The sequence below is a fragment of the Lolium rigidum genome, chromosome 2 (genome assembly GCF_022539505.1).
Source record: "Lolium rigidum isolate FL_2022 chromosome 2, APGP_CSIRO_Lrig_0.1, whole genome shotgun sequence".
In the NCBI taxonomy this organism is placed as follows: Eukaryota; Viridiplantae; Streptophyta; class Magnoliopsida; order Poales; family Poaceae; genus Lolium; species Lolium rigidum.
Genome location: NC_061509.1, coordinates 89,775,633 through 89,788,290, shown reverse-complemented (window position 1 = coordinate 89,788,290; position 12,658 = coordinate 89,775,633). Strand labels below are relative to the sequence as shown.

The 12,658-nt window shown below is 49.9% G+C and overlaps 1 protein-coding gene across 1 annotated transcript; it reads left to right on the top strand.

Moving 5' to 3' along the window:
- The first annotated feature begins 935 nt into the window (after positions 1-935).
- On the top strand, positions 936-3,805 carry LOC124686882 (peroxisomal membrane protein PMP22-like). The gene is made up of 7 exons (XM_047220771.1): positions 936-1,137; positions 1,215-1,313; positions 2,220-2,321; positions 2,628-2,703; positions 3,211-3,281; positions 3,363-3,448; positions 3,545-3,805. Exons 1-7 carry the CDS (start codon positions 1,036-1,038, stop codon positions 3,594-3,596), a joined length of 588 nt encoding a protein of 195 aa, XP_047076727.1. The 5' UTR covers positions 936-1,035; the 3' UTR covers positions 3,597-3,805.
- Positions 3,806-12,658: the final 8,853 nt, after the last annotated feature.

Genomic DNA, 12,658 nt, shown 5'->3' with positions numbered 1-12,658 from the left:
TCGTAAGAGTAAATGAAAGCACATGTGCATGTTACATTAGCTTTGATTGTGTGGAAGAAATATGGTTGTTGCACCATATGGTATCAACTGTTTATGCAAGGATCTTCCTTTTATGTGAGCATTAAGATGGGATATGATCCACAAGAAGGGATATTACTTTGATTTTTTGGGGATCCATGTAAATTGTACGAGTAGTACATGTACCTTTTTGGGACGAAACTAGAGGTCAAAAGGGGGCCATCACCACGCCTTGCTATACATCCCAATGTCCCATGCAGGAAGCCGTCCCATGGCGAACCCCGTTAATGTACCCACGTAAAACAAACACATATGCATTTGCTTTCCTTGTGCGTTATCACGTTCTTCCTCCGGTGAACCGTACCACTGTTGGGGGTGCCAAGTAGGACAAATACTTTTGCAATATTTCATCATATTTCATTGGATTTCAGTGGCGGATCCAGCGTGTAACCCAAGGGGGGGTGGGGGGGGGGAGGGCAGCTGCCCCACTCAATTTTCACTTTCTTTGTAATATGCCATGCTAAATAGTGATTTGCCCCCACTTAGAAAACAATATTTCTCCAGTTAGCACATCTTAGCCCCCTCTAGAAGTCTTTCCTGGCTCCGCCCCTGTTAGATTTTATTCCGTCCAAACAGACTGCAGTTCGCAAAAATTTAATGAAACTGGATGAAACACCATGGCACGAATCTTAAAGCGCCGTATCGATGGCCACAAGGAGGTGTAGCCTATACTCAAGATGCTTTGTGGGCTTGGGCCGGACCATCCGGCCGAGCGATCCTGGGGTACTCCGTACCTACATTATGTAAGAGGCTAACTCCGCGCAATGGGCCGAAGCGTACAATTCTCTGTCCCTCATCTTCGTCTCTTTTTTTTTGCAAGCCCTCCTTCCTGCCTAAACAATCGAAAAGATCAGTGGCAAAATCGGACACAACAAAAATCGCTATCGCGGCGCGAGCGTGCTCTGACAAGCAGGTTCGCGGTAGATCGAAGCGGCTCGGAGCCTGACGCCGGCCGCCATGGCAGGAGGAGGCGGAGATGCAGGAGGAGGGGATTCGCTGCCTCGCAGGGCGTGGAAGCAGTACCTGCTCCAGCTCCAGCTCCACCCTCTCCGCACCAAGGTCTCGAGCTGCTTCCCTTGGATTTACCCGATGATTGGTTTTGGGCGATTTTCTTCACCTCGGTTTGGCCGGTGCAGATGATCACGGCGGGGTGCCTCGCCGGCGTCAGTGACTCCGTCGCGCAGAAGCTCTCCGGCTACCAGACGATCGAGAAGCGTCGCCTCCTGCTCAAGATGGTGAGGAACGCCGATGCTTCCCTTTTTTTTGTCTTCATTTTGTACTGGGTGGTAGATTGATTTCTGTGTATGGAATCGTGTTCCATCATCTTGGGAGAATAGATGATTTAGTAATTGGATGACGATATGTCAGTTCAATTCTGCCTCGGATAGTCCATATCAGATGGATTCCAGTCGAGAGATGTCTATAAACTGATAGCTACCTTTAGTTTCAGACTTTTCAGTTCATCCTTGGAATCTGGGTAATCTTGTGTGTCTTATTGCCTGTGATTGCTGTTTTTATTGTGTGATTTAAGTTACCGTTGCATAGGATTCAGTTGGTACTTAAATTGCCAGTGTATGTACAGAACGGTGAGTCGATGCATTGCTAGGTATTCTGTACAGATTAGTTATACTCTATCTGAAACAATCTGGAAAATTAAGACTTGATATGATATGATAGCCTGGAGTCGCAGTAAGCTGCATAAGATTATAGTGGGCTTGGCTATTTTTGGCAGATGGCTTCGCTATATGGCGAATTGTTCTACTTAAGTTGTTCTTTGATTTGATGTGATATGATAGCCTGGATTCGCAGTAAGCTACTGTGTGACCATCAAACAAGCGAAAATCGAAAACTTACGTTTCTGAGAGTTTACGTGAGAAAAAGGACTCGAACATTGTATCTTCACCTGTTACTTTTTTTTTACTTTTTAACAGAGTAGAGATATTTGCAGCTGATGGACAATGGATATTACTCGACATAATATCAGTTGTTTTTTTTTGTCTATGCTATCTTGATAACTCATAAAAAAGCTAATCACAGATCGGCATTTGTGCAATATATGCTTCTCTGATGTTGGTTATGGTGCTTTCTTTTTGTGCTTTCTGTATTAGATGTGACACGATGTACTCGATGATTTGCTGCAGATGTTTGGATTCGCGCATGGAGGCCCATTTGGGCATTTCCTGCATAAAGTGTTGGATTATATCTTTAAAGGAAAGAAGGATAGCAGAACTGTTGCTAAGAAGGTATAACTCTTATCATATGGTAATCCATATCTTATCATTCACTTCTTTTTGTGGTGGCTATATACATATAAATAGTCTTCCCGGAAACAATACAAGTTCAAATGAACATATGTAAAGCATTGTACACTCAGTTCTCCTGAGTTTGGGCTTCAGCATACTAGTACGGACCAGCACTGTAGTTAGACTATGGTAATATATATCTACTGCTAGCAAATTTCCGGAAATCGTGATTTAAGTCAAACAAGCACTGGTCGACAAGTCTGTACTTGATAGTAAGATATTTCATAGATTTTATACTCTTTTCAGGTGTTGCTGGAGCAGATCACCTCCTCTCCCTGGAACAATCTACTGTTCTTATTCTATTATGGATATGTTGTCGAGAGTAAGTCTGTAATTTTCAAAATAGTTTAGATCTTGTGCTAATCAGAAGAGTTCCATTGGCAGCACTTTGACAACTTCCAGAGATAATTTGATTTTATTTAACTATCATGCAAGTATGATTGTCATACAGAAGGAATTAATAGCGCAGTAGAGTATAGGAACTGAGCAGGAAAAAAAAAACAGAACCAGAACTTCTCAGCTGGATTTTTTGTCCAAATTTCATGTCCAGCTTTTTAAAAATTAAATACGTGGTGTCTGAAACATACCTATCAGTGTCAAACATCTCTGAACACACTCCCCTCAGAATGGACAGTTGTCCAGAGGAAGTCCAAAACAATCCAATTCAACCACAAATTTATCCTGCCAGTTTTCTGAGTCCTTGAATACAGTGTTGTGTAACTAAATAAGATGATGGTCTATCTAAATTCAAAGGAAGTTTTGAATCTATTTCCCATGTCTGTTAGTCAACTCTACAGTACTTATGAGTTATCAGCACGTTGCAATGTAGAGAGGCCTTTCAACGAGGTGAAGGCTAGGGTCAGGAAACAATATCCTTCAGTGCAGTTGTCTGCTTGGATGGTATGTAATTTGCATATGCCATAACTGCTTCCCTTGTGAGTTTCCTATACAACTCATTAACAAGATATGATCAACATGCAGTTTTGGCCAATAGTTGGCTGGATAAACCATCAGTACGTGCCACTCCAGTTCCGGGTGATTGTCCACAGCTTCGTCGCATGTTGTTGGTAATGTTATCTTGGCTGAACTCTTCGGTTTCCTGACTCAAGCGCATGGTATTCCCTATCAGGTCTCTTACCCGGACATCCTTTGATTTCCTGCAGGGGGATATTTCTCAACCTCCGCGCCAGGGCGGCTTCTTTGAAGCAGGCATAGACTGGTTTAGAAGCAAGCTTGTGGCTCGGCTCCGACATGGAGTAACAACGATGCTAAGCTTGATATTGTGTACTGCTGGTAGTTCAGTGTATTTAAGTGGTTTGAGGATTGAGAATATTTCTCTAGAGCTCTGCTATTGCCACTTAAGCTCTGTGATACTGATGGAACAAAATTATATTAGCCAAGCTTATATTTGGCCTGCCTTTCAACGCAAATTTGTACATCAGCTTAAGCTTTTTTATTCGCTGTTCCTTCTGAACGGAAGCGCTGGTCGTGGAAGGCTGGGTTTTCATGTTCTACTGTTTGACAACATGTGCTTCTCTGGTAAACTCAGGAACGGGCTAAAGCTTAACCAATCAAATATTCTACACGCCCAAAGGAACCGTCAGTGTTCTGTTTTGCTGTGCTGTTCAGGCACGGGAGGCCCTGCTTGAAAAGTTGAAACTGAATCTTCAACGTACGTAGCCCTTATTCTGCTTTGCAATTGCCGTTGCTGGTAGGCTGGAGGCTAAGCGGTTGCAAGTAGAAGCCGTCAACGTCCGCATGTCGTTGAACTTACACTACTTGGCCTTGAATTGAACTTGACAACTTGGCCTTGAATTGAGAATGGAAAGTGCTGAGGATCCTCCGGAGGCTGCAAACCCCCCAGCCTCCGGGTCTTCCACCGTTGGATTAAATCAATTTGAACCGTTAGATCAACTTCAACTTCTGTGTTCAGTTTTATCTTAAAATCCCGCTTTTGCTTCATTGAAGCAAAAATAGCCCCGCTTTTGCTTCATTGAAGCAAAAAAACGGTTCGACTAAAAAATAGAAGAAGAGCTCAGTTTTGTCTCAAAATCCCACTTTTGCTTCATTGAAGCAAAAAAAGCCCCGCTTTTGCTTCATTGAAGCAAAAAACAGTTCGACTAAAAAAGAAGAAGAGCTGCGATGATTCTTCAGACTTTATTTTGTCGCAGGAAAAAAGTCCCGCTTTTGCTTCATTGAAGCAAAAAAAATGGTTCATCTAGAAATAAAATAAAATGGTTCATCTAGCAAAAAAACTCGTCGGAGACGCGTCAACTCCGGTCGGCAGCACCACCGTTGCATCAATGCCCTCTCCTTGCAATACCGCCTCCACCCGATGGTAGGGCCGTCACCTGCGGTCTGCCGACCCTGTCGCTATGCGCCAGCGGCGGCGTCCAGCTCCGGCGGTGGTCCTTTGCAGGTCCACCGACGCGGGTTGCAGCAGCGTTGCCGCCGGTCGATGGTCCTTTGCAGCTCCCATCGATGTCGATTGCAGGTCAGCCGGAGCCCGTTTGCAGCTTCGGTGGAGGCCGTTTGCAGCTCCGGCGCGGCGGCCGCTTACAACCCGGGCGGAGGCCGTCTGCAGCTCCCGTCAATGCCCTATTGAAGCTCCGGCGGACGCCAGTTGCAGCTCGGGCAAAGTCCATTTGCAGCTCCCGGCCATGCCGATTGCAGCCCGGTCGGAGGCCGTTTGCAACTCCGGTGGTGGCCGCTTGCAGCCCGGGCGGAGGCTGTTTGCAGCTCCCGTCGATGCCTATTGAAGCTCCAGCGGAGGCCAGTTGCAGCTCCCGGCCATGCCGAAGGCAGCTCACCCGGATGCCATTTGCAGCTCCTGGCGATGTCGTTTGCAGCTCTGGTGGAGGTCGTGGGGGAAGGAGGCGGCGGCCATCGCGGCGGACAAAGCCGACGCCGCGGAGGAAGGATGCGGCGCCGCCGAGGCCGGCCGTCGTGAGGAAAGGAGCTAGCACCGCGCTCCTCGTAGAGGTTGACCGCCGCCGGGAACGGAAGCGGCGGCGCACGACCTCGCCGGATCGGTGCCGGCCCCAGTACAGAGCGCGCTCGGTGGAGGTGCTCCGACGAGAGAGGCACTGCGGCGGCGAGCGCGGGCGGAGAAGCAGCTCGGGGGGTGGGGCGTGCCCGTGGAGGAGTGGCTCGGGGCGCGACGCGCTGGACTTTGGTGGACGAGCAGCTCGGGAGCGGGGCGTGGCGGACTGGCGGAGGAGGAGCGCCCGGAGAGGAGAAGGCCGGCGGAGGAGCACACGGGGAGGGGAGGCCGGCGAAGGAGCAAGCTGGGGGCAGGCTCGTCGGGGATGACCGGCGGCGGCGCGTTCATGGAGGCTCGCTTCTCGATTCGTCGGAGGATAACGATGCGTACAAGAGGAAAAGGGAGGTAGGTCCCAGCAATCAAGTCCACGGGATGGTTGCATCAGACGGCCAGGAACCCGGAGGCTAGAAACCCGTGAGCCTCCGACGGATAATAAGCATTTTCCATTGAGAATTGACCCTGCCCTGGCACAACGTCTCTGAACAATTCAAGGTTCCAACTGGTTGATCATTGGGTGGTTAGTGTTGGTATTATTTCTTGAGAGGACGTAGTGTCTTTTAAACCGTAGAATAGTTCGTGGTGCTCATTTCCCTGTAGCAAATAATTGGCTTGTCTCCCGCCCATCTGGCGTTACACGTCGACAGGAATTAGTCACCTGGACTAGTATTATCTGCTTGTATCGTGATCAGAGCTTTCATATAATTAAGGACGTTACAGGGGCCGATGAGGAGGCGGTCACGAAAAACCATCCAGGGCTCCGGCCCCTCACCGGCGACGCCAGCGGTCCACTCTGCCTGCGGTGGTCTTGGGGCTTTGGAGGTGTGGGGGGCCACGGCCTCTCGCCGGTGGGAGGTTTTTTTTTTGTTAGGGGTCTTTTTCTGGGATGGTGACGCGGCGGCTACATCCTAAAGTCAAAATAAGTTTCTCCCTATTCTATCGGCGGAGGGCGCGTGAAGTCGTGTGCCTGGCGGATCCCCTAGTATCCGGTCGGTTTCCGTGTTCGTTGGTGTGGTTTCTTCTGATCTATGGATGTCATTTTTGGCGCTCTGATGCGCTGGTCCTTTTGGATCTTACCACGATGACTTCTCGTTTTTCTACTACACCAAGCTTTACTACGACAAGGTTTGTCCAGCTTCGATGATGGAGTGGCGAGGATGGCGGACGCCTTTGGCTCGTGCTAGTGTCTGTAGGTGATCTATTAGCATACTAGTAATTTTTATTGCTTTTGAGTCTATTGATACTGCTATTGATGATTATTAATAGATTGATGAAATTTTAGAAAAAAAGGATCGATCTGTTTTCAACAGGAAGTACAATCCTCTAGTTTCTATTTGTAACTTCTTGGAAAGTTATGTGTGGTAACCATGTATGGCTGCCCTAGTGCAGATGCGCTGAGTTCAAACGCTCCTGGGAAAGCTATGTCTCGGTCCAGCTTTTAAAATTGACAATTGTTTGTTCTACATCAAAACTGAATTAGAATCAAATTAGAGTGAATTTTCTGTACACATGCATGGATGTGGGTGCGTTCTATACCGTCGTTTTATTTCTTAGGATTTCTACTCTCGGTGGTAGATGAAAAAATAGCTCTCTCCTATTTTTATCCGAATTTCAAAGCAATACAGACGATGACAGAAACACCTACCGGCGCGTCCCAAATGGACGCCGACAGTTGCGCCGGCACAGTTGTATAGGGCGCGAAGGCGAGAGCTCCTTAGTTTAGGGATGGTCATCCCACACCGGCGCGCCCAATACAGCCGGCCCCTAGATTTTATTTTCCCTTTTCATCAAATTTTAACATTTTGCAACCACTTCAAATAATAATTTACAGTGTTTAAACATACAAATTATTTCACACACATAGTTTACAAATATAAATTAAATTATTCATTCAAGCATCAAATAAATTGTAATCCAACAAGTTCATGAATCATGAAGCATTTCCTCTCCGTACCCACAAATGTTCAACTAGATCATTCTGTAGTTGATAATGAACACCTCCATCTCGGATTTCTTCATGCATCGGGAGGAAAGCGGCAAACTGGGCCGGTACCTGCTCCACCTTAGCAAGAGGTACCTAAAAATCAAATGGATGATCATTATCCCGCAGGTGCATCGCACTCACTCTCAATGATTATATTATGCATGATGACACAAGCGTTTACCATCTCCCACATCTGAGACTCTGACTAGGTGAGAGCGGGTACCGAACAATAGAAAAATGTTGCTGGAGCACTCTAAATGCCATCTTTACATCCTTGTGACATGCTTCTTGGCATGTCGCAAAATAAGCTTCCTTCTCCGAAGTACGATCTGATATTGTCTTCACAAATGTAGCGTACTCTGGATAGACACCGTCGGCGAGATAGTACCTCTTGTTGTATGTGTGGCTGTTGACCGGCGGAGCATGTCCCTCAGCTAGCCTTGCAAACACCGGAAAGCGCTATAGCACGTTGATGTCATTGTGAGTTCCTGCCATGCCGAACAAAGTGCCAAATCCAGAGGTCATATTCATCCACTGCCTAAAGTATGACACTACACTCTCTTGTGTGCCCCTTGTACAACCATTGCCAAGCAAATGAGCAATTCTTTCAACCCACTGCATGCAGTTGATACTCCTTTTGCTGCAGTTTGTGCGAGGATCCGAATTGTATCTTCTTCATTTGGTGCCCCCAAATAGTCTGGCCCGCAATCACTGCCCTGCAAAACCTGGTGACTATATCGAAGCATGTCGACTCGGCCATGCGCAGATAGTCATCAGCTGCATCTGCGGTAGCTCCGTATGCAAGATAGCGCATAGCAGCCGTGCACTTCTAAATTGATGAGAACCTCCATAAGCCGGTGCAGTCTTTCTTGCACATGAAATATGTGTCATACTCCATGACGCCGAACACAATCTTCATCAACAGATCCTTGTTCATCCTAAATCGGCGTCAAAAATATTTTGACGTATCTGTTGCATTGTCGGCTAAGTAGTCGGAGTCAAGCAGCAATGCACCGGCTTGACGATATTGGTCCTTGTTCGGTGCCTTCCCGACCCTCGAACCGCCACACTAATGCACGCTGACGGCGAGAAGGTGTTTGCGAAGGCGGAGAAGGTTCGCCAACATCAAGAGATGTTGTTGCCCGCTCAATGGTCCCGTGGGGTGAAATCCTACGTGGATAGGAGTGCCGGCGCGCCTTTTTATTGGACTCCAAAACTGGTCGGCTATTTTTCTGGACGTGTCAAATGTGTCAAATCCCCAAATTGCTATTGGGGTCCCTTTGGGGTGCGCCTGTGAGATGCTCTAAGTACAAAATTATTTCCCAACTAATCCAAGTTGCCAAATGTTTGCCAACCCAGTTGGATGCAAACCAAATGGTGGCATAACAACTTCACCAATTTTTTGGTTGGGCTAGTTGGTGCTCAAACCAAATATAGGAGTAGTACTCGATGACAAGGAATTAGTCACCTAACCTAGTATTATTTCCTCATATTTTAATCGGGATCATTTTGTTTTTACGTAGAGTCACACTACTACTTTTGTTTATATCTTTTCATTGGTAAACATGCATACCTGCCCTGATTTCCGCTCTCAGCTGACCCAAATCGACAGTCGGAAACGAGCTACGCGGTAAACGTTTGTAGACTACTCCATTGGTCAAATATTAAGCATGAACAGAAGCAAATGTGAAATGCAGGCTGGGACAGCTCAGGTCAGGACACAAGAAGATCTGTAAACTGTAGTATACGACCTCAAGGTTAGGTGGCTCAAACTTTCGGCGTTTAGCTTGGGCTCCTGGAGATCGCATATCTTTATACCGTGTGGGTCGCACCATTACAAAAAATAATGTAATCTCAGTTCAAACCCGTCAGGTAACAGGTACAGTACTAGTGTGAAATTGGAGTCAATGTTAAAAGAACGATGAATCAAAGAATTGTCATTTCAGTTTTGATCTCCACAGAAAAAAAGAATTAATGGAATTGTTACACTTCATCAGTCAGCTATGCTAGATTGATCAATGAGTTGATTAGAAGAGTTTCCCGGCGAATTCTTTGATGTCCTCGTCCCTGACGGACGGCGAGGCCATCTTTCTGAACTGCTTGAGGTCCGACAGGCTCCGGCCGAGCTTGAGCGCAACCTTTGTTGCGAACAACTCGCCGCCCTCCCTCCGGTCAACGTCTGGTTCGGCGAGGTTGGCCTCGATGTCCTCCTGGATCTTGCGGTAGAACCCGGCGCAGTTGCGGAGCAGCTCGAAGAGCATGCCCATCTGCCCGCCGTGCTCCACCGTGTTGACAGCTGCGGCTAGCGCGCCGCCGAGGACGGCCGCGCCCGACGCCCACGTACCGACCTCGCCGGATCCGATGAACACGGATGCGATAGCGGCCGTGCCGGCCAGAGCCGGGCCGGCCACGGCGAGGCTCTTGTTGAGGTTCAGCACCAGTTTGCCCACCGTGAGAAACTCGTTCTCGTCCTTGGCCTTGATGACCCGGAGGAGGCCTCGCATGTCGTCCTCGAGATCTTGGGTCCATCCGTTGCCGGAAGCGACAGCGGCAGAGCCGCGACGGCCAAAGCTCTTGGACTTCTTGGGTTGCGCGGGACAACGGGTCGGCCACCAGCGCGCGGGCTCGACGGCCTTGGGGAACTTCTCGAGCATGCCAGGGAGCAGCGGCAGCGGGTAGGCGGCGTCGAGGGCGAGGACCCGGTCCATGGCCTCCTTGACGTCGGCCTTGGCAATCGGAGCGCCAAGCGCGAGCATGCCGCGTACTTCCCGCTCGAGCTCCTTCCAGAGCCTCGTGGCGTTGCGCTGCTCCTCGGCGAGCTGCGAGGGCTGGATCTTGTTGACAGCGGCCATGGTCACGGCGGCGGTGGCCAGGAGGACGCCGGCGGAGGCCTTGAGCGCGACCATGGTCGGCGCGGCGGGCGCGAGCGCGGCCATGGCGGAGGCGGCGAGCGTGAGGGAGTTGGTGGAGTGGAGCAGCAGGTGGTTCCAGTTGTCGCGCTGCCTGCCGATGATGTCGTGCATCTCGGCGCGGTCCGCCGCGGCATCCGCGATCGCGCGGAGCTTCTCCAGCGACACCTCAGACGAAGGGGAGGCCGGCACGCGCGGCGTCTCGATCCAGTCGAGCTGGAAGGTGAGGTTCTCCTGCGCGGCGTGAATACCCGAAGGCACGTGCAGGGCGGCGCGGCAGGTAGCGACGCTGCTCCTCCGTGGCCGTGGCCGTGGCCGCGCTGCAGAGGTTGAAGGAGTGGAGGTACACGGGGCCAAGAAGAGGCGCTGGGCCTGGAGTGCCGCCATGGCTGGAGTTCTGGGTGACGAAAGTTGTCGCTTCCCTTTGTTTCAGTTGAGATTGGAGCTGATTTCGAAGGCGGATTGACTTCAAGCTTTGTTGGTTGCTGCCTCTCTGGTCAGGGTAGATGAACTGATGAAGAGGATAGGAAGAAGGTGGTATTTATAGGCGAATGGGTTGGGCTTGGTCTCGGGTCCCCGAACCGAAATAGTGGTTTGAAGAGTGCTTTAACAAGATCGCGTCCGGGTTAGACCGTTTCTGGCAAGGGAGAGTGGGTTAGTTTAAGGCAAGCAGATCACCGGGCACTATGGTCCATGCATGTTCACCACACAAACACTGAAACACACCAAAGTATCATGCTGTTAGTGTAACACCTGAATATCCTTACAAGCATTTTATTATATTATAGGAACATACAAAATCGTATACTTTCTGAAAACAAAAAAACTACGGAGTACTAGCGTCCTAGGGACTATAGCAATTGTCGAATCAATTTGACCTTAATTTTTTCCACTTGCATGCACGCATGCATGCATTCGTGAGTGCTACATGTACCTGCATTCAGTGCCCTTGTATTATTGACAGTTGCGTCACAAGTAGAATCAACTTGCTTCATTTTGTGCCCTTGCATGCAGGTACTTTCGTTTTGAAGTTTCAATTTTTATGGAAAAATACTTAGACTTAGATAATGTTGTATACTATCAGTGTGTAAATTTTTAGAATGAAATACATTGTATTTGACCCTCAGTAAAAACAACCAAAACTCACAAAATGATAAAATCAAGATATATTGTCATTTTTGCTGAGCCGAAAAAGGACATATTTCATTTCGAAAATGTTCACACTGGTAGATACAATATTTGGCTGGGGTGTACATAGCCAGGTATAGCTCAAAGTTAGGACTGAAGCTCTGTTGATCTCAACGACGATCGAACTCTAAAATAAAGATGGGGAGGATGCATAGCATATGTTGCCATGCCAACAAGTTCACACTAAGAGCATGTCTAACAGGCCCCGTATTTCGCTGCCCCGTATAAGGCTCTAATTTCGCCCCGTATCGAAAAACTGCTCCATTTCGAGCCATGCCGTCTAGCAGACCCCGTATTTAGCCCGTATTTTCAAAAATTAAAACCCCGGGAAGTTCATCTTCATTGATCATAGTAGGGAGCATACACACATTTTGATCATATACTACGGATCATACTACGGATCATACTACTTAACCTACCTCTACTCGTCCCGAGGATGATGTAGGGGATGAAGGCGATCCTCGCCGCCTCCTCCCGCGCCTCCCCGGGCCTGCCGCGCCCTCGCGCGCCTCGAACTCCCGGACGGCGGCGGTGGCCGCGCGCTCTCCTGCTGCCTCCCGCCGCCGCTTTCTCGGCGGCATCCGCCCCCGGACAAGGCGACCGCACGCGCCGGTAGGCCGCCTCCTCTTCCTCCTCTTCCTCGCCGCGCTTCCTCCGTCGCCGCCTCCGCTTCCTCCCGCGTGCGCTCGCTGCTTGCCGATGGTCGCCCTCTCGATTCCGCCAACGCGCGCGCGGTCGCGCGGCGCTAGCTGCGCGCGCCATTTCTCGAACGCCTCGCCGCTCATCGGCACAGAGCGGCGGAGTCACACGCTGTACCACCGCCCACCGCGCGCGAACTCGCGGAGCGGGTCCGGCACGTACGGCGCGCCGGCGTACTTGCGAGGCCGCGCGACGGGCTGCGGCGGCGTGAGAGTTTGCACTTCGAGCCGCCACGCTTCCTCGCGGTGTCCGCGGCGGGGATCGCTTCGATCCGCTCGCCGGCGAGGGACCCTACTGCGGCGGCGGGAGTCCATCCTAGCTTTTTGGGGTGGAATGCGTGGCGGGGGAGCGGCTAATTGCTCGCCGGGCGCGGAGGAGGAGAGGCGGCGGCGACGCGGCGGAGCTAGGGTTGCGAGTGAGGGGTTAACCCCTCACTCGCACCTGCGCCCACTATATG